General features: G+C 32.0%; 1 protein-coding gene across 2 annotated transcripts in view; it reads left to right on the forward strand.

The window, feature by feature from the left end:
• LOC139527859 (uncharacterized) overlaps positions 1-19266 on the forward strand; it is a 70627-nt gene extending 51361 nt beyond the window's left edge. The window contains exons 1-5 of one of the 2 annotated variants that reach the window (XM_071323536.1): positions 4294-4458; positions 4559-4638; positions 11464-11628; positions 16528-16623; positions 17607-19266. In XM_071323536.1, coding sequence (XP_071179637.1) covers positions 4352-4458; positions 4559-4638; positions 11464-11628; positions 16528-16623; positions 17607-18424 — 1266 coding nt within the window. In that variant the 5' untranslated portion in view covers positions 4294-4351 and the 3' untranslated portion in view covers positions 18425-19266. Of the gene's footprint in view, positions 1-4293; positions 4459-4558; positions 4639-11463; positions 11629-16527; positions 16624-17606 lie in introns of those variants that run through there. The other variant, XM_071323535.1, reaches the window with a different exon arrangement.
• Positions 19267-23201: the final 3935 nt, after the last annotated feature.

The following is a 23201-nucleotide window of genomic DNA, read 5'->3' on the forward strand; positions in this document are numbered from 1 at the left end:
TCCAATGGGGACTAACTGTGCACCACTTATTGCGGACCTGTTTTTGTATTGTTATGAGTTACAATTTATGACAAAAATAAGCAAAGACCCATCGAAACAACATCTGATAAACAAATTTAATAATACTTTTAGATATTTGGATGATATTTTGGCTCTCAATAATGACGACTTCAGTATGTATATTAATGAAATGTATCCTGTTGAACTTACTTTAAATAAAGCTAATACTAACAATGACCACTGCCCTTTTCTCGATCTTGATATCTATATCACTAATGGAAAGGTGAATACTAAAATTTATGATAAAAGGGATGATTTTTCATTTCCTATCGTTAATTATCCGTTTTTAGATGGTGACGTTCCCTTGTCACCATCTTACGGTGTTTATATATCTCAACTTGTACGATTCGCTCGTGTATGTAACAGTGTTTTAGATTTTAACGAGAGAAATTTATGTATTACTGAAAAATTATAACACCAGGGTTTTCGATATCACAAACTAGTCAAAACATTTACTAAATGTTATCATCGGTATAAAGACATCATTCGTAAATATAGCTCAAAATGCAGACTTCTAATACGTTCAGGTATTTCACATCCAATTTTTTATGGAAATATTCTTTATAAAGCACAAAGGTGTCAGTATTCACCTCAGAAACTTACAAAACCTTTGAATAGACTTATTAAGAAGGGATATAATTACGATACTGTTGTCAAGTCATTAAAGATTGCATATTTTGGCGTTAATATTGAGTCACTGATTAGGTCTTTGCATCGGAACTAAACACATTTATCCTAAAAACAGTTGTTGGCATGACACGGTTATGTTCTTCTCATATATGTTATGATGATATGATACTAAACCCCTAACGGGAAGGATTATGCCTGATGTTCATATGATGAAATCATAATCTTTCAGTCAGTTTAATTGAAGTCTGGAGCTGGCATGTCAGTTAACTGCTAGTAGTCTGTTGTTATTTATGTATTATTGTCATTTTGTTTATTTTCTTTGGTTACATCTTCTGACATCAGACTCGGACTTCTCTTGAACTGAATTTTAATGTGCGTATTGTTATGCGTTTACTTTTCCACATTGGTTAGAGGTATAGGGGAGGGTTGAGATCTCACAAACATGTTTAACCCCGCCGCATTTTTGCGCCTGTCCCAAGTCAGGAGCCTCTGGCCTTTGTTAGTCTTGTATTATTTTAATTTTAGTTTCTTGTGTACAATTTGGAAATTATTATGGCGTTCATGCGGGAATTTCTCGCTACATTGAAGACCTGTTGGTGACCCTCTGCTGTTGTTTTTTATTTGGTCGGGTTGTTGTCTCTTTGACACATTCCCCATTTCCATTCTCAATTTTATAGTTTTGCATGTGGGGTTAAACTCCCCTGTTACTTAGGAGTACAGCTGACAAATGTTTCATAATCAATACTATTTTCATATTCTTACCAGTAATACACAGAACTTGTTTCGAAAAATCATCACCAAATTGAAAAGAACATCTCTCAGTTCAATAAACCAGAGATACGTTCAAAGGTTCGGATACATCTGTATTATGTAATATTACAGGACACACATATTTACATATTTTCTTACGGTATTCTCGGATTTTAACAAAAAAACGTTTAAAATTATATAAACATAGCTCAAGGGAGTTCTATTTATTGTATTCATTTCATGCTGATAAGTATGAATATAGAAAAGAAAAATTAGTGATGTAACACTGAAGTCAAGACCCTTATATCCATTTGGGGGGATATAAAATTCATTGATCATTAATGAAGTTTGTGTCTAAAGTATCGTTATCTTTTAATTGAATAATGCATTTTGAAAAGAGTGATATCTTCTTTATTTTGACAACATGAATAAGTATATAGGACGATAAAAACATTATCCGACATTTGTTATTTAATATATATACCAAATACTACAAGTTGATTTTTATATTATTACTATGATTATGTATTAACTAATAAAATTCAAAAAAATAGAAAAAAAAATATACAAGAAATTTGGCACTACTGTATAAAAAAAGTATCTGCTAATGTAACACAATAAACTATACTAATTACTGTTTACGGCTATATTAATTATTGATTGCTGCTACATCAGCTGGTAACTGATCACGACAAAATTTACCTGTTCAAAGGATATGTACTAGGGTGCGCAGTTTTTGTTAATTTTAAAAATCTTATTTATGAGTATCTTTATCTCAAAAGCTCAAAAGACCTTTTCCTAACACCTTATCAAATTAATGGCATCAGGATGACTTTGCATGTTTTTTTCAGTCTTAATACATGTATTATAACACTATCCTTTTGTTTCGTGTTTGTTCTCTTTATTTTAAAATTCTATAATCTAGAACAAGCTTAATTATGCCAACGGTTACAAGAGTTCCAAATGGTGAAGTTGAAATCATCCCTTCGTAAATTTTACGAACGCCATCACGAGTTGGTTGACCGTTATGGAATAACCGTTTCACAAATGATATCGGATATGTTCCTTACGTCGTAACTACAATTCCCTTCCCTTTCATGAATATGACCTACCGAATTAGACTATTTACCGGATTTGTAATCACATAAGCAACACGACGGGTGCCACATGTGGAGCAGGATCTGCTTACCCTTCCGGAGCACCTGCGATCACCCCTAGTTTTTGGTGGGGTTCGTGTTGTTTATTCTTTAGTTTTCTATGTTGTGTCGTGTGTACTATTGTTTTTCTGTTTGTCTTTTTCATTTTTAGCCATGGCGTTGTCAGTTTGTTTTGGATTTATGAGTTTGACTGTCCCTTTGGTATCTTTCGTCCCTCTTTTACAAAAATGTCAGTAAAACTGATCAACTGCTGCTAAGTGACCGATGTTTGTTCACACAATCCTCAAATAGAATACACTTGTATAAAAGTGGAGTTAAACGTATTTGAAAACTTGTAATCGATCGGAAATATTTGTTTCGGGTATTTGAAGTACTCTACAAAAAGGTAAAATCACAACAATACTGAACTCAGAGGAAAATCAAATCGGAAAGTCCTTCATCATGGCAACATCAAATGACAAAACACATCAAAATCGAATAGACAACAACTGTCATATTCCTGGCTTGGTACATGTATTTTCAAATGTAAAAATGGTGGATTAAGCGTGATGTTATAGCCCTAAACCTCTCACTTTGAACGAACGTTCATAGAATTTCGTTCTATTAACAATGATGTGTGAACTAAACAGACATCATAAATAAAAAAAAAAGTCAAAAGATGAGTACAGTAGTCCTCATCGTGTAACAATTTAAAAGAAAAATTTAACAGAACACAAAAGCATCTATCAAATCAAAAACACATGCATTGCTTCGCGTGTCCGACGTCAGAAAATGTATGTCACATATTTTTGTCGTTCAATGTTTATACAGACAATTTTAAAATTTGACATGGACAATGTAAGCATACAAGATTAAAAAATCAAAAGTATGGAAGAATTAATTTCAGAAATAGACCGAGATTTGAAATAGTCCAAAAGTTCTATAGAATTTATAAGAATCCACAAATGGTTCATTCCACAACCATATTGTCGGTATAGTGAATCGATATTCAGTCTGCCACTAAAAAAACAGGGTACATTGAATAAGGTAAAACAAATTGCTTTGCAACAGCCGCAAATAGAACCTTAAAAGAGTTTGTTGCAAGGGTTTAAACGTGCAAAGAGCGGGTCGCTCTATATATACGTCATATATCGGACGTAACGTCCTCATTCTGACCTGACGTGGCTGCGAACTAGAGCAACCCGCAGTCAAACGGGTGCCCAACTTTTGCAAAGGTTTTGCAGTCGGTCTTAAAAATGCCTTTAGTGACCATATTTATATTCGCCAGTCACCCATATGTGTGACAAAATCACAAATTCTTAAACTCTATCTCCATCAATGAAAGATGACAACATTATGTCATGTATGTACTATCAGACATCCTCCGCAGATAATTACAAAGAAAGAGTAAAGTATTGGTGTTTTGTAACTGATACTAACATCTAAAACCATTTAGAACTATTTCCCCTTATTTAAATAGAATGTCTCTATATAAAAAAAAACACTAACCAATTGCATATTAAGAACGTCATGGGTTTTGTAGAAATGAACACCCGATATATTGGTTTGTTAAAGACAAAAAGACAAAGCCTAATGAATCGTGTATTTGTGCATTTTCTGTGCAGGTCATGGTCGTTGATTGGTCAATAAACATTCTTCACAGGATATGCTCCAAATAGCAAAAGGGAAGTATTTGAATGATAATTCATAACATAATATAAATATATGTATCACATAATTGTGTAATTAACGTGAAAGTTTATTTTATTCTCAAAATGTATAGTTTAATCATAGTAACAGCATACCAGTTGTTGCAGATATCCAGAACTCTGAATTTGACTTCGAAGAATGTTTGCCCTAGACATTTGCAACCTGTTGAAAAGTAAGAAATTTTAAAACAACCATCACAACTAAAGCACACGTATACCATTTTGTGATTTCATATTTTTACGGGTAACGTTTTGGTGTATTTCTATTTATAGCGTGGTTCGTAACATTTCAACAGATGTATTGATAGTGGAGTGTTGTCCGAACTATATAGCAAAGAACGGCATATGTGAACGTAAGTACAAGATTAACTGCGATGCATGATAATTAATACTAGTTAAAAGAATTAATGAAAATATAAGAATGTAAGCCTCTACCAAATTTAGGTAGATCGGGAGTATTCTTTTAGCATCTCTTCTAGGTATGATGCAAAAATACCTTTCTGCTTTTACATATTTTGCCGAATATCATCCAAGACACAACAAAAACATCTAAATTCTATAATTTTGATTTTTAAAATAAACTTGGTGCCGTAAATAGCATTTCACAGTAAAAACAATCAATTGAATTTAATTTATTACAGGAAAACTTTTCAACAAATAAGCACCCCACCCCTAGGGCCAAGTGGCTAAATTTATAGGGGTATTGTTGAGATCTAAACAATATGTTCAACCCCGACGCATTTTTGCGCCTCTCCCAAGTCAGTATCCTTTGGCCTTTGAAAATCTTTTTGATTTTATTTTCTTGTGTATAATTGGGAGTTTAGTATGACGTCCATAATCATGATTATCACTGAACTAGTATATATATTTGTTTATGGGCCAGCTGAAGGACGCCTCCGGGTGCGGGAGTTTATCGCTGCGTTGAAGACCTATTGACGACCTTCTGCTGTTGTCTGTCAATGGTCGGGTTGTTGTCTCTTTAACACATTCTCTATTTCCATTATCAGTTTTATTCTCGACATGTTGCTTCAGTCTTCCGTCGTCGTCGTCGTCCATCGTCGTTTACTTTTAGAAAAAAGAAATCTTCTCCTCTGAAACTTAACCATACTTGGCCACACTTATCATTGGGGTATATATTTTTAAAATGTGTCCGATTACCTGGAAAACCAACCAAGATTGCCGCCATGATCAATTTACCCCAAAAGAAGTTATTGCTCTCTATAGTCAATAATATTTAATTATTCAAACATTTTTTTAATCGTTTACAAACGTCTTCTGCTGAAACAACTGAGACAAATTCAACAAAACTTGGCCACAATAAGAATTATAGAATCTAGTTAAAGAAATGTGTCTGGTGACCCTCTCCGCCAACCAACATGGCAGACATGGCTAAGAATAGAACATAAGGGGAAAATGCAGTTTTTTTCTTACATCTCTGAAACAAAAGCAAATGTATAACGGTTGCATTATTTCATGCATCAATTGTGAATGAAAATATCAGGTAAGCAACACAGGCTCCTTAGGTCCTCTCGTTCATTTCTTTTGCTTAAGAAACTATGAATTTAAAGTAACTGTTATTGTTTCCTGTTTACAAATAAAGGCAACAGTAGTATACCGCTGTTCATCTATGGACAAAAAACAAAATTGGGATAATAAACTAAAACTGAGGGAAACGCAATAAATATAAGAGGAGAACACACTGCATGAACGCATGCGTTTACTAACATTTAATTTTTCAATAAATTTCTTTCTACTGAAGTTTAGAAATATACTTGAAATTTAAGGCAAATTATACTACAAGTTTGTCAGAAAATACTGAATTGATTCGATTTGAAAATTAATTCACATTAAAGTAAATTTACAATACAATATATTTCAAGTTTATCAGAATTTATAAAAAGTTTTTTAGTTGGAATTGAATAACGAATAACTTGAATTTAAAATATTTTCTACTTCTAATTTATGAGAATTTAATTTGTTATGTTTTTTGCAATTTAAAGTCTAGTTAAATTACATTTGACCCCATCCTTAATGAGAGTTATTTTTATAGTATACATATAGTTAGGAGTGGTTTAAAGCAAATTTGCAAAATATAGCATTAATTTTATATTCAAGTTATTCTATTCTTTTTTCGTCTTTGCATTTGTTCACTGAATTATCGGATAACGAGGAAAGTTACTATACATTACTTTTGTGCAGACATTTGAGACAACAGTAAAAATTTAATCTGAGGTTGGATATATCGCTAATAAATCATTTATTAAAAAAGACTATGTTTGTGTCAAATTTCAAGAAGTTGATACTAATTCTTTACTCCCCTTTCCATTATCATATAACTTCTTTTACATTGCAAATTCCTATTTTCCTCGTACATAATTTAACAATTTTGGGGTTATTAATAAATAAGGCTTTTGGTTTTCTCAATTTAATTGTTTCATAGTTTTTATGTCGGGGCTTATTCTAGCCGACTATACGGTATAGGTGTTTTCTCATGGTTGAAGGACGTTCTGTACGGTTGCCTATAACTTAAATCCACTTCATCTGAATTTTGATGGATATATGTATATATATATATATATATAGTTTAATCTTAGTTGTCTCATTGGCAAATATGCCACATCTCCTTATTTTCATAAACATCAAATATGGTGTATAATGCTATTAAACTGTTTAATCATTCGTATATTATTCGGCATTATTTATATTCCTTTGCATTATCAGTACTGTCAGAGTTTTAATTTTTGCAATAAATTAGCATATGTTGTAACTGTTTAGCATACATCTAGTTTTGCTTAGTATGATCCAAAATTGTATCCCTATGTTCGTAGAGTTTACCTCCCTTTGATTGCAAAAGATGCATCCAGGGGAACTAACTGCGTTGCATTTACAACAACGTTTTATTTGGTTATTCTTAAATATTAGATACATGATAATTGGTTAATTTACCGTTTCTATCTTTCTATTTACTATCACAACAACGGCAGCACATAAACGAATTTGTAATATACAATCAAGGTTAAAAAAACAGAAAAGGTAAAATACTGTAAAATGTTAAGGACATGGCTATTTCCTAAACAGATCATATATATCTAGTATTTGTTTATGTAAAGAAAGCAATTGAAAGAGTCTGGCCAATCTTTGAATTAAGAAGCCGAAGAAAAATAAAAATATGAAGCAACTGTAAGATATAATAGTGTCCTGTGAAAATGTGTCCACCTGAACAGTTTTTCATTGAATTTTGGTATTTAATAATGTCCATTGCCATGAAATATTGTCGCTTAAGTGGACATATTTTTACTGCAAAAACCATGAAATAGTGTTAACCACAGGACAACTTTCATAGAACCTGCAATTAAATTGTGTCCTCCAAGGGAAGTAATACAAAGATCATTAAAAAGTTTTAATATACTTGAATTTTAATAAAATCTGAACAATTGAAAATTCGGAAACTCGCATGACTGATTAATATACAAATGTTAACAACCATATTATGGTTGGAAATGAATATAGAGACATTAATTCCTTGGAAATACCCAGGTAATGCTAATGACAATGAAAGGAGGAAGTTTGTAAAGTATAAAAATCAAATTTGAGGAACTTTACTATACTTATTATGAGAAGAAGACAAAATAAAATATAGAATTTTGATATAAATAATGTCCATTGTAATAAAATGTTGTCCTGTAAGTGGACAGCAGTTAACAATAATAGTTATAATTAAAAACCAATTGTTCAAAGAACAATTGAGGGTCTTTCCACCAATAAGTATCTTTTTTGATATGAAAATATTAAAATTCAGTTGAAAATGTCAGTTCCTATGGCTTAATGATGTATAAATATGAATTTCAAGCAAAGGTCAAAATCTAGAACGTCCAATTAACCTATGACCTTGACCTCAATTTTAAGGTCATAAACCAAGGATTCCATATCAAAAGACCAGAGGTCTGTATTATGTATGGTTCATGAGTAATATCCCTTTACGCATAATTCTCAATATAAAAGGGGCAAAAACTCCCATTTATTGTCTACGCACCCTTCCAATCAAAATTTTTAAGTTACGACATGTCGCAACTAACAATTTAGTAAAAATAATTTGTCGAAATCTTATAAAAATAATGAAAAAGAGTGAAAATAAGCCAAAATCAAAATTTAGAATTTGACCTTGACCTTTGACCTTGAACTAATTTTCATTTTTTTGGACCAAGGACCTTAAATCTAAAGATTCTAGGTCTCTAGCACTTATGGTTTACAAGATAGAAATGCATATCACTTATAACAAATGCATAAGGGGAAATAACTCTCATATGGAGCGTTCATATCGCTTCGGTCAAAATAGGACAAATCATGCGAAGGATATAACGAGCAATTTTGTAAAATAAATTTGTCATAATATTTTACGGTTGCGAAGGAGATGCGCTAACAAGGAAAACAGTGTTTGGGGAGATAACTCCTACAAAGAAAAGTATTCGTTTACGCAGGGTAAATTTCAAAAGCGCATAAACTGTTCGATATCATATACCAAATATCTAAGCGACATATTGCGAAACCAATGTTTATCGCAAGAACAAAATTAGGCGGAAGAAAAAAAAAAAAAAAAAATAATCAGAAGAAAAACAATAGGTCTTTCCACAGAAAAGTGGAAAGACCTAATTACAGGTATGAAATATGGTCCAACTACAGGACAATAGTTAGTGTTTAAATATGTCTATGTCCTTGGAAAATAATACTTAAAAGCATTTTGAACTTAAATCATTATACATGTGCATGTACTTATCAAAAAAATATAAATAAGAAGATAAGGATGGTATACATGTGTACTGATGAAACAACTCTTTTTTCAACGTAACAATGTATTCAAGTTCGCAATTATACATGTAGGTTACAATACGTATAGTTTACAAGGCGATGAATATCATTTAATACTTTATCATATAAAAAATTGTCCGTGTGGACACATTATCCCTGGACAGAATTATAGAATTAAATAATGTCCACGTTATACCTGAGGACATATTTTACATAGGAAATCGTGTCCATGGACAGTATTTACTATGAAATAATGTCCAGTGGACACAATTTCATGAAGAACACTATAAAAATTCTACACAATTCAACCACTACGAGATGTAGAAAATCGGTCTTTTTTTTCCAAATTCCCTTTTTTTTATTTTCGATATCTTATACTATTTATTTCGTATCTGCTAATTCATTTACTGTAGTTGCATACAGATTCCCTTATACAAGTGTGTGTGACAATTTGTCCATGATATTAAAACAAGTATGACAATGATTATAGGGAAATCATAGTGCAATGGTTATGTTGACATGATGACTATGTTAAAGGGGCACTAGCGGTCAAATTCATGTTCACCGATTTAATTCAAAATCTCACATTTTATTTATAACAATGTAAAACATTTATCCAAACTATTAAACGTTTAAATAAATAATTTACATTAATATATTGTCTTCTATAAATTTTTATTTTCTCACAACTAAAAAAAACAATTTGTATAAGTATTAGGATTATACATAAATCCACCAGAGACCAACAGATATGGGTTCATCGCATGACCGTCACCAATGAGCTAATCTCATACACTGTATTGAAATTAAGCCATCAATTACAAGTAATTAAATATAAAACAAAAACAATTAAGCGAAATTGAAAAAGCACGGTCAGAATATACGTTAATAATAAACTAAACGAAAATAAGAAAACCCAAGGACACAATTTTAAAATGTAACATACACTCTTACAAACACACAAAACTTTGAATTTTCCGGAAAACTAAGGATTTTCCTATCCCAAGCATACAAAAAACTGTAGATTACCTTAGCTGTATTTGGCACAACTTTTTGGAACTTTGGATCCGCAATGCTCTTCAAACTTTGTACTTGTTTGGCTTCATAAATATTTTGATATGAGCGTCACTGATGAGTCTTATGTAGAAGAAACACGCATCTGGCGTACTAAATTATAATCCTTGTACCTTTGATAACTATAATTGAAAGTTACATGATGGTGTTCCTTTGCTTTTTTATTTTACCTTTTCTATCTTTTTTTTTTATTATTATTAATTTGAGGTCTGCTGTGAACAAAGTTAATTTGTACACTAGTATACATGTATGATGAGTTTATATAATTAAGAATGGAAATGGGGATTGATTCAAAGCGAAATCAAGCTGACAAAAGAGCAGGAAACACCTCAAGACCACCAATGCATCTTCAACACATCTTGAAGTTCCGCACCCAGAGGTGTGCTTAAGATGACCCCTAAACAAAAATATGTTCTATAAGTTCAGGGAAACACGCCGTCAAACTTTACTCCAAAACATAAAATTTAACTTAAACTCAAAACAAATACAAATCTGTCAAAGGCCAGATGCTCCTAGCTTGGTACAGGCTCAACAATTTGGTTGGGATAATCATGTTTTGTGAGATCTCGATACTCCCAAATACCTCGAGCCAAGGGGGAATGAACAAACAAACAGCAATATAAATAGTAAAACTCATTTTAAAAGAATTCCGAGTCTGATGTCAGAATATGTAACAAAATAAACTAAGTAAAATTTCAATGATATATAAATTAACAAAGGACTTGTAGCAGTTATCAATTACTGATATGCTTCCTCAAGAACCTCAATTAAACGGATTGAAAGATTATGTTCTCCATATGGGGTATCATGCCAACAACTGGTCCTGGAATAAATGTAAAATTTAAAATTTGAAAATTGGGAATGTGTCAAGGAGCCAAGAACTCGACCAACGAACACAAAACATCCAACGGCTACTGATGTGTCTTCAACACAGCGTGGTATGCTTCCGCTTTTTTTTCTTATACAAAGACCCTATGTGTGCATCAAATACATTTTTATAAACAGGTTGAAAATAAATAAGCATTATAACGCTTTTACATTTTTTTTTCAAATTGAGTACAATTTCATTTTGTTGTTTGTTTGTATGTTTTAAGTAAATCATATTAAATTAACCCATCTTTCTACATTTTCCTTTCTACATGTTGGGATAGGGGAGGAATTTATAAATTAGAGACTCATCAAAATTTTGGCTATAAATCATAATTGAAGTATACAAAAAATAACAAACAAAGAACGAACGAACGAAAGAGAGAACCCATGAAAAACATATAGTCGGATGATTTTATTATTTTCTATAGCATGTCCAGCAGGAACTTACGGGAAGTCCTGTGATATTCCCTGTATACTTGGTCAGTATGGTAAAATGTGCAACTCTACATGCAATTGCAGTTCAGTTCAGGTATGCAACAATATATTTGGATGTGTCTGTCCAGAGGGATTAACAGGAAACAAATGTGATAGAGGTAATATTGTAACTGATACATTTAATTTTGAGGAATGCAGTCCCTTACTTCAATTATATGTTAAGAATATAAAACAACAAAGTTTAAAACCGAAGTTAGCAAATTGAGATTCAAATTAACGTTTTCATTCGTTATTGGCATAATATTATTAGCTACATAGTGTGCTATTGACCTAATACAGTATATATGGGGTCAGTAAATTACATATGGGGTGAGAGCGAAGCTCGAATCCCCATATGGAATTTACTGACCCCATATATACCGTATTACGTCACTTGCACACTATGTAACTAATTTATCTTACCGACTATCTTAACATGTGAAATTTAGACTAGTAAAATATCAAAATTAGCAAGTCGTCGATACTGTTAGCATTTAGAAATTAGCTACCTCCATTTATCATACAAAAACAGATGCCAACGATAACAACTTGTTCGGTTTAAATGCGTTTTATGAATTTATTTCCGTCTGAATCTTTTAATTTTTTTCTCAGTACCGATTTGTTTTAAAAAGGGAAGTAACACCACTACTAACCGTGTATGAAATAAGCCCCGCCTCCCTTTTACCTAATATGCAAAAAAATAAAGGGACGTTACACCACTATTAACCGTGTTCGAAATAAGCCCCGCTTCCCTACTAACCTAATATCAAATATACACGAGGACGCTTTTAACCAATCATATTCCTAGAAATGTATAGGAGGTAAGATAAATTTGAGTACAAGGATTGATTGAGAAACTTTAGGATGTTTAAATGTTTCAGCTATGTCAATGATTGGACAAAAAAAAGACGTCAATATTATAAGTAGGCCCTACAATAGGTGTTCGACTAGGATGAAGGGCAATATATGTTTAATGCCACTACAAAATCAGATCTTAATAGATAAGAACAGACATGTATCATAAGTTAAAATGTTACCTACTGTCGCCTCACAATTGTCGCAATGTTTGTTTAACATACGGAGAGTCTGACACTCGCTCTTCTATCCGTGGCATCAAATTTTAAGTCTCCAATCTGACCAAACGTAGCTGCGATTTATTCATGTTGCTCAGCCAAATGGACGCCTTACGTTAGCAAGTTGTTTTAATGCCGTTCGGACAAATACCAACGATTTAGGAATTGGTCATTTCTTTTGAATATTTTGTTTCTCTTTATTAAATGTACATATACAGTGGAATTCTTTTACGTGGTTTTTGTTGAGATTGATTTATCGTAGTTGTTTGCTTGACATCAGTTGGCAAATATCTCATGCATATTTAGGATGAGAAAAAATCAAATTACTAGATATATTTTGAAATATGGGTCGACGAGGATTAATATCAAAAATTGTGACTGGCATTGTAATATGAAGTAATGTTTAGATTAAAGTCCACGAAAGTATATCAAAGAAAAGCAAAGGGCCTTTTTCTAAAACATTGTTTTCACTTAGTTAAAAAAAAATGTATGCACATTTTCCAATTATCCCGTTGTTCTGCAAATGTAAAATTTGAAGGTACTTATATGTTTATCTTTGAAGGTTTAATGATAATGCGACTATTTTTGTTAGGATCACATATCAGGGATATAGACAATAACTGTTTAAAGTCTTTAAATATCGGCTGTATTTGTACGAGGCTAAGGAACAGGTGTAATGCGGGCTTTATTACTCCTGTTTCGAGCCGAAAGCAAAAGCTCACAGTACACATTTACGTGTGCACAGCTTTTCTCATGTTTCGTATATAGTACAAATAAACTCATCATAGATACCAGGATACAATTTTCTTCTTTACGCCAGACGCGCATTTCGTCTACAAAGGACTCATCAGTGACGCTCGAATCAAAAACATGTTTGAAAGGCCAAATAAAGTACGAAGTTGAAGAGCATTGAGCACCGAAAATGTCTAAACGTTTTGCCAAATACAGCTAAGGTAATCTATTCATCAAATGTATTATATATTTCCCTAAAAAAATGTATTGTATATTGCTTTTTTACGCAACAATTTATGTCCGGCACTTGAAGCTTTAAATTAGTGGTTTCAATCCTAAATATTGTCTCTTAGTTTTTTCAAAGATATCTACATCGTTTAAACTAATAGGGGCCAAAAACAAGATGCTACGCAAACACAAATACTCACATTACTGCTTGCTCAACCTATACATGGGTATACCTACTTAAAATTAATAAAAAATACACCTTCATGAAGACTTTTTCCTGCATTTCTCGTCATATGAATATATTAAAGCAAGAAAATGCATTAGCGATCATGACAAAATAAGGAGATGGGGTATGATTGCCAGTGAAACATTTATCCACCAAAGTTTTCGGAACGCTAGAACTGTCTTATAGTGTAAACAGTTTTGTGTTGTCGCTTTGTCTTTACGTCCTGTCAATTCTTCTTCATGTTATGTGCAGGGGCCTTACTTTCCCGACACTGCATCTCTGTGTCATGCCAAATTTATTATTTGTTTTGTCAAACTATTGTATGATACGTCGTTTCTAAACTTTGTTGTGTGCAATTGGCATTACATTACACTGTAAATACCATGCATTATGTGAATACTTTCAATCTTTATTATCAACCACCTTTACTTTCTTTCATATTTTCTCTATGTTCTGTCTATTCTTCCTTTACGTACGTCAGTTGAAAATTGCGTCCTGTCTCGAATGTGATTTTTTTGCTGAATGTTCTTAACCTTTTGTTTTAATACATCTTTGTTCTATAAAGACCGCATGTTATTATTTTAGTCTAACTGCTTTATGTTGTTTTTATACATATATATCTCCAGTGAAAACATAATACATCATGCTATAGTTCATATACGTTTTGCGAACGATTGATACTCTCTGTAAGCATTCATTACGTCATGTACACATGCCTTTTACATCTTGTTCAAACACGTTATATATTATGTACAAACACTTGTAACGTTATGTGTAAACATTGTTTACGTTATGTGCAAATACCTATTACGTCATGTGCAAATGCCTATTACATTTTGTGTAAACATCAATACCGATAAGTTCAAACACCTATTACGTTATGTATAACACTTATTTCATCATGTGCAAACACCTATAACGGTATGTGCAAATAGTATTGCATTAGGTGCAAACACCTATTACGTTATGTGAAAATGCCTATTACATTATGTCCAAACATCTATTACGTTATGTGGCAACACCTATTCCGTTATGTGCAAACACCTATTACGTTCTGGTAAACGCCTTTTTGACACATATCAAAACAAAACGCACCATTGATATATATATACACTTTGAAAATAAAGAAAATTACAAGTTTGAGCTATATAAAAAGCTGTTGACTGCTTCGCTATAAATATGTGTGCATCAGATTGTTGATTTAGTATTGGAAATGTGGTATTTTTAGATATAATTGATTGATATAAAAGTGCTATATAAATTTATTTCATATCGTTGAGATTAAGATTGTCTTATTGGATTAAAAGGGGTCACATGACATTCATTATTCTTCAGTAATAAATTCCATCGGTCATTAACAGAAAAAAACAGACCAGAAAACCGGTCGTTAACAAACTTTTACATGATAATGACCGGTGGGGCGTGGTTTCCGTCTGATAATGACCGTTGGGGAGTGATTTCTCTGTTAATGACCGGTGGGGCGTAGTTTCTCTTTTTAGAGAGATGTATAACTTTTATTAAACATGTTCCTCTTTTTAATATATGATTATATTTAAGTTATTGAATTTTTTATCATATGTTTTCGTTAATTCTAAAATTAAAGATTGATTAATAAGTATTTATATAGTGCAAATTTGCACTAGCAGTATAACTACGACTGGTCGTCACTCTTTGCCATAGAAATCGTACAACTACTCGAGTTCGCTGTAGGCATTTTGAATTTATGAGAATTTTCCATAACATGGTTTCTCAATGAAATAAGCATAATAGTTCTTGAAAAACTGGTCATTATAGTGATACATGGACTGCCCGTAGGGCTGTGGTATTGACTGCGACAGCGATAATGACCTCCCCTTCGGCTCAGTCATTATCACTATCTTCTCGATGATATAGGAAATTGCTCAACAAGGGGCTTTAAACATTAACAATCACTCATATTCCAAAATATTTCAACAATGAGCATCAAAAAGCAAAAATGTATCAACTGTGCAACAGTTTTGAGGAGTTAACGAACAAAGATGAACACGTATTATATTTTCCTAAGGAGGATATACACAAACAAGGAAAATGAACATTGTTTGGGGTAATAACTCTTACAAAAAAAGTCCTCGGCTAAAAAGGATGAGTTTCAAAGCGTAATGTAAATGTTTGATATAATATTCAAAACATATAAAAGACATCTTGCGAAACCCCTATAAACTGCATGAAAAATAGTTGGTGGAAAATTTTAAAAAAAATATAGTTTAAACATAATCTATGGATCTTCCTACATATAAGAGGAAAGACCTAATAAACGGGTTGGAAATTCGGGAATAATGCCATGTATTTTAGATAAGCAAAGAGAGTATGCATAGATAAGGGGAGAAAACATGTCCCGCAAATGGATAAATTTGAACTCGATAATATTTTAGAGTTGTACTATGGGTTTTGTAACGAACAAAGAGTGCCACAGACCAGGCTTCGGATTAAACGTTCCCCATCAGACCACAAATCGACACATCCAGCACAACAAATAAACGCCTATATTTATCAATGGTTTTACTGTATTAACGGAAAGAGTCAAGGGCTCATCATATTTTTATAATCATTTACTCTTTGTGTTCTCCCCCCCCCCCAAAAAAAAAAATCTTATATGCCTATATTACTGAATTTAACATTTTAAACATAATGACGTCTAATGATCTTCTTTGGTATACGACAGTAATCCATGTGAAACTTGTATAGATAGCACAATAATAAGTTTTAGAATTTTGTTGCAGACATATCATATGAAGACAGTACCTTCACAATAATAATTTCTACTAGCATTCCGAGTAAAGCTATCATTATTGAAGAGACAACAGTAAAATACAATGGTAGGTAGACGCAACAATTTGTTAAGTCTAAATAATAGCAAAAGTAACTGCCATGTCATTTTCAATTAGCAGATTCAATTAAAAAAAATGTGATATATAGGTTGAGCAGAGGTCAATCGGCGCAACCGATGTCATCGAACAATTGATTCTTATTGTGACTTAATCATAAAGCAATGTGACATAAATGTGCACGATTTGGAAAGTTGTCTGTTAATTAGATGGTACCAGTTTAGGTGATAAATTTGTAATAAACGTCAAATAAAAGTATACTCGCTATACCGTTTCTTTTAATTCTGATTAAGTTACAATAGTAATGCAAAGTTTCGTGAATCGTAGTTCTGTTTCTTTTAATAAAGGGGTAGGTTCAGTAAGACCCCTTTGTGGCCCCAAAATATAGCAGTTTCAGAAAATTGTGAAAATGTTATCTTTAAGCTATATTTTGGAAAGTAAAATGGTTCTGCTACATATATATGAGCTTTTTTTGACAATACAATGTACCAATATCGCGTGCTAGCATCATTATGTCATGCTAAATTACTGAAATATTCAAAATTTTAGCATTTTGGTTAATTTTTGGACGGTTTCCGTCTAAAATGAAAGTGGCCGCATTCGTGTTCATTCATAATATTGAAATGTAAGTTGTATTTAATGATAATACAAAACATAAATAAAGGTTGAGGATGAACACGTATACGGCCATTTTCAATTTTGACAAAAAACATCTGAAAAGTTACCTTTTTTGGCATATTTGATAGATTTTTCATATTTAAGCTTGAATCAGAGCGTTTTTAATGACTAAATCAGTTAAAATCTTTCATATAGATTAATCGAATCAATTGAAATAGACACTTAAGTGTATAAAAAATGTTGAAAAACTCTCGTTAGATGAACCTGAAATTTGAGGCCAAAATCGGCCCTTACTGGACCTACACCTTTTACACTTGTATATCTACTGACAGAATAAATTGATTTCACCTTTGTAGGATCATCAAATATGGATTGGCTTCTGTATACACTTTGTATAGCTGGCGTTATAGTGTTGACTGCGTTTACTCATTTATTGCGTTCTTACCAACAGCGAAAATCAACTAAAAGATCAAAAAGCGAAAAAGTAGTTTGGGAATCGACTACAACTTCTCCGTATACTGGCACTTACGACGAAATTGACGAAAATGTATTAACAGATAACACGTCAGGTTTATGCGTGACAGCACAGCAATCTAGAATGGAAGCTGTATACTTTGTTCCACAAGAAAGTACTTATAGCACAACAATCACTAGACAAGTTAAAACAGATTATATTGATCCTGTTTTCGAAGCTGAATTAGAAAAAGGAGAGAAATCGGAGGATCAAATTTTAACTTGCTCCTCATCTAAAGTTTCAACAGGTACCGAAAGTGTAAGATCTTCTACATCTAAGGAAAATACGCATGAACATTTACATGGAAATAGAGTACCAGTGACGATTCATCAGTTTATCGAAAGTTCGTCGGGTGTTGATGAAGATACTACCGAAAATAAATGTTCTCATACGTATCAATCCCTACTAAAAGAGAGTCAGATTTCAAGTAACAAGTATGAACAACTCCAAAACCCGGATAGTAAGATCGCAGATAATTCAAAATTACAGGCAGTTACTCAGTTTATATATGGAACCAATGAACTTACAAATGTAATAAACAAATATGCAGGATCTGACAAAACAATTAACAGTTGTGATGAAAATCCGTCAGCTCACGACAAGCTGATGAAAGGCGACGAAAATCCTAGTGCTGATTTTAGTCTTAAGAAACTCCAGTAACCTAACATTCAAACAAAGCTTTATGTTTACAAGTAACAGTAGTAACGCAAATAGTTATGCTGACGTAAACCTTTGTTACAAAATATTATTCTACTAACAAAAAGGATAATTGTAGTTTTCCGATGTTCAAGTTTCATAAAACCATTTGGATATGCAAATTTGAATAAACATCAAAATTAAGGTAATTGCATGAGCATCTCCTGTTATGCTTGTATCACCTACCATGTACATTCAAGCTAACATCCGACTCGGACTTCTCTTGAACTGAATTTTAATGTGCGTATTGTTATGCATTTACTTTTCTACATTGACTAGAGGTATAGAGGGAGGGTTGAGATCTCATAAACATGTTTAACCCCGCCGCATTTTTGCGCCTGTCTCAAGTCAGGAGCCTCTGTCCTTTGTAAGTCTTGTATTATTTTTAATTTTAGTTTCTTGTGTACAATTTGGAGTTTAGTATGGCGTTCATTTTCACTGAACTAGTTTATATATTTGTTTAGAGGCCAGCTGAAGGACGCCTCAGGTTGCGGGAATTTCTCGCTGCATTAAAGACCTGTTGGTGACCTTCTGCTGTTGTCTGTTCCATAGTCGGGTTGTTGTCTCTTTGACACATTCCCCATTTCCATTCTCAATTTTAAATTAAAAAGATGATCAGGATTAGGACACACTCGGAAAAATAGCTAGACTTATCTGGTATTTTAAGAGCGCCTTTGTTTTTTTACCTAAACGATGTTAATGGTTACCCGCTAAGTCGCTTAATCCATTTGTTACTTACATAAACAATTATCTTGTTTGTCAATGTTGACATCGTTCATTTAAACAATAAATGTGCAAAATAGTCATTTAGTCGTTTGTCGTTAGTCAGATGGAAAAACAACACATTTGCTTTTGCATCTGTCATTTATTTAATTGTTTAAAACTTGTTGTTTTCGCACATTTCTGATCATTCATTTTCCACACTTTTACTTTAATTTTACAGTACTTGTCTGTAGTCTATTTCAGTCACACTGAGCAGGGTCGATAAAGTTCATTACAAGATGTTTTTTTTTGTTTCTCCACTTAACGAAAGTCCCCGATAACAAAAATTAAGTTTAGGAACAAATGCACTATATGACAGTAACTACTCTAGTCAATATAAACAATCGGCTACTATTTTGTCTGCCATTAGAATACATAATATCTTTTAAGAACAGTAATTTGATAAGTAAAATCACGAAAATAATGCCGATACATTCGTGAAATCGGTCGGAGAGCTTTAATTTAATATCATTGTCTGCTTTTTTTTTTATTATTGATGTTAATTGATACAGGGAAATATATTTAATAACAACCTAATGGACATATGCAAAAGTGGTAATATCATACAGGATGTAGTTAAACACTTGTCATGCGTATGGCCGGACGTAATGTATTTACATGTGATCATTGGCATGTGGTAACATTTTGTAGTATAAAAAAAATATATATATAATATGTTGACATCTCATTTCCACCTGCAATACAGTAAATTGTTTCGGTCAATCAATTGCATTATATTTTGGTGTGTGTCTTGTTAAAATGTGTTCCTGTCTTAATATTGATATTTCTTTTTTTTTTTTTTCACGCACGCATTTAATTTTAAAATAATAAATAATCATTAAGAAGATGTAATCAATTAAAACATCCATATATCTAGTTATATTTAAATATTACAAGACCGTGAAAATTCCCGAATGAGAGCTTATTATCCATAAACATTGTTTATTGTCCGTGTCACGTTAACTGCCAAAGATATCATTTTAAAATATTTAATGAACTAATGATGCTGTATTGTAGGAGTTTTATAAACCAGTTCCTACCAATATGTAGTTTGTCTAAACTATCACTTGTTACTTTTGTAATACATTTTTGTTTAATGATCTTTTATTTGCCATATAATTGCATCAATAATGCACTACACGTCATCTTAGTTTTCGACTATAACACATGTCTAATATATCGTTTAAATCGTTAAATCACTAAATATTGTACTCTGAGGAAAATTCAAAACGGAAATTCCCTAATCAAAGTTTAATCTTTGCATAAACCTTCTTTTAAAACTGCAACGATAACAATTATTCACGAAGTATTGTGTGCTTTTTTTTCGTTTTATTTTTATGTTCAAGCACTGTTCATGTAGTTAAATATATTTTCTTGTTCAAGCTGATGTGTTGTCCCTATATTTTTACATCTTTTCTACTTTTCTTGTGTCCCGCCTCGTTATCCTTTATCAGTCTCTTAAGCTTGTTACCAAGTTATGTCTTTGTAACTGACTGTTACATTTAATAGTTTTCTGAAATATGCTTTGTATAATTCAATTATTTTAATATAAAATGTGTACAAGTTGTATTGCATATTACCGTTATATAATTATATCAAAGTCAACATAAGTAAAGCGGTTGTACTGGAAGTTAAGTGAGGTTAATATAAGATCAGTAAATGCTATAGAATGAAATTGAACAATAAAAATGTTTACATTTAGACGAACCTTGTACATGTGACCCTATTTAGAAAATACATGGGAAGAATATATCATGTCAAAACTTTATTTATAGATTTTGGTCCTTGAACACTAATAACTTTAACAATGACATTTCCTATCGGTTGTAGTATGTTAAATCATATATATCCGTTTATGCTTAGCAAATATTTTTTTTTTAAATGAAATTATAAACAATTTTGCATGTGGGGTTAACTTGTTTCAAAAAATCATCACCAAATTGAAAAGAACATCTCTCAATTCAATAAACCAGATATACGTTCAAAGGTTCGGATACATCTGTATTATGTAATATTACAGGAGACACATATTTTCTTACGGTATTCTCGGATTTTAACAAAAAAAACGTTTAAAATTATATAAACATAGCTCAAGGGAGTTCTATTTATTGTATTCATTTCATGCTGATAATTATGAATATAGAAAAGAAAAATTACTGATGTAACACTGAAGTCAAGACCCTTATATCCATTTGGGGGGATATAAAATACATTGATCATTAATGAAGTTTGTATCTAAAGTATCGTTATCTTTTAATTGAATAATGCATTTTGAAAAGAGTGATATCTTCTTTATTTTGACAACATGAATAAGTATATAGGACGATAAAAATATTATCCGACATTTGTTATTTAATATATACACAAAATACTACAAGTTGATTTTTATATTATTACTATGATTATGTATTAACTTATGAAATTCAAAAAAATAGAAAAAAAAATATACAAGAAATTTAGCACTACTGTATAAAAAAAGTATCTGCTAATGTAACAAAATAAACTATACTAATTACTGTTTACGGCTATACTAATTATTGATTGCTGCTACATCAGGTAACTGATCACGACAAAATTTACCTGTTCAAAGGATATGTACTAGGGTGCGCAGTTTTTGTTAATTCTAAAAATCTTATTTATGAGTATCTTTATCTCAAAAGCTCACAAGGCCTTTTCCTAACACCTTATCAAATAAATGGCATCATGATGACTTGCATGTTTTTCTCAGTCTTAATACATGTATTATAACACTATCCTTTTGTTTCGCGTTTGTTCTCTTTATTTTAAGAGTAATTATGCCAACGGTTACAAAAATGTCAGTAAAACTGATCAACTGCTGCTAATTGATCGATGTTTGTTCACACAATCCTCAAATAGAATACACTTGTATAAAAGTGGAGTTAAACGTATTTGAAAACTTATAATCGATCGGAAATATTTGTTTCGGGTATTTGAAGTACTCAATTAAAATCAATATTTCAAATGTTAGCAGTGCTAAACTTTATACATACTATACAAAAAAGTAAAATCACAACAATACTGAACTCAGAGGAAAATCAAATCGGAAAGTCCCTCATCATGGCAACATCAAATGACAAAACACATCAAAATCGAATAGACAACAACTATCATATTCCTGGCTTGGTACATGCATTTTCAAATGTAAAAAGGGTGGATTAAGCGTGGTTTTATAGCCCTAAACTTCTCACTTTGAACGAACGTTTCATATAATTCCGTTCTATTAACAATGATATGTGAACTAAACAGACATCATAAATAAAAAAAAGTCAAAAGATGAGTACAGTAGTCATCATCGTGTAACAATTTAAAAGAAACAATTTAACAGAACACAAAAGCATCTATCAAATCAAAAACACATGCATTGCTTCGCGTGTCCGACGTCAGAAAATGTATTTTACACATTTTTGTCGTTCAATGTTTATACAGACAATTTTAAAATTTGACATGGACAATGTTAGCATACAAGATTAAAAAATCAAAAGTATGGAAGAATTAATTTCAGAAATAGACCGAGATTTGAAATAGTCCAAAAGTTCTATAGAATTTATAAGAATCCACAAATGGTTCATTCCACAACCATATTGTCGGTATAGTGAGTCGATATTCAGTCTGCCACTAAAAAAACAGGGTAAATTGAATAAGGTAAAACAAATTGCTTTGCAACAGCCGCAAATAGAACCATAAAAGAGTTTGTTGCAAGGGTTTAAACGTGCAAAGAGCGTGGCGCTCTATATATACGTCATATATCGGACGTAACGTCCTCATTCTGACCTGACGTGGCTGCGAACTAGAGCAACCCGCAGTCAAACGGGTGCCCAACTTTTGCAAAGGTTTCGCAGTCGGTCTTAAAAATGCCTTTAGTGACCATATTTATATTCGCCAGTCACCCATATGTGTGACAAAATCACAAATTTTTAAACTCTATCTCCAACAATGAAAGATGACAACATTATGTCAT

Source organism: Mytilus edulis, chromosome 6, assembly GCF_963676685.1.
Source record: "Mytilus edulis chromosome 6, xbMytEdul2.2, whole genome shotgun sequence".
NCBI classification, from domain to species: domain Eukaryota; kingdom Metazoa; phylum Mollusca; class Bivalvia; order Mytilida; family Mytilidae; genus Mytilus; species Mytilus edulis.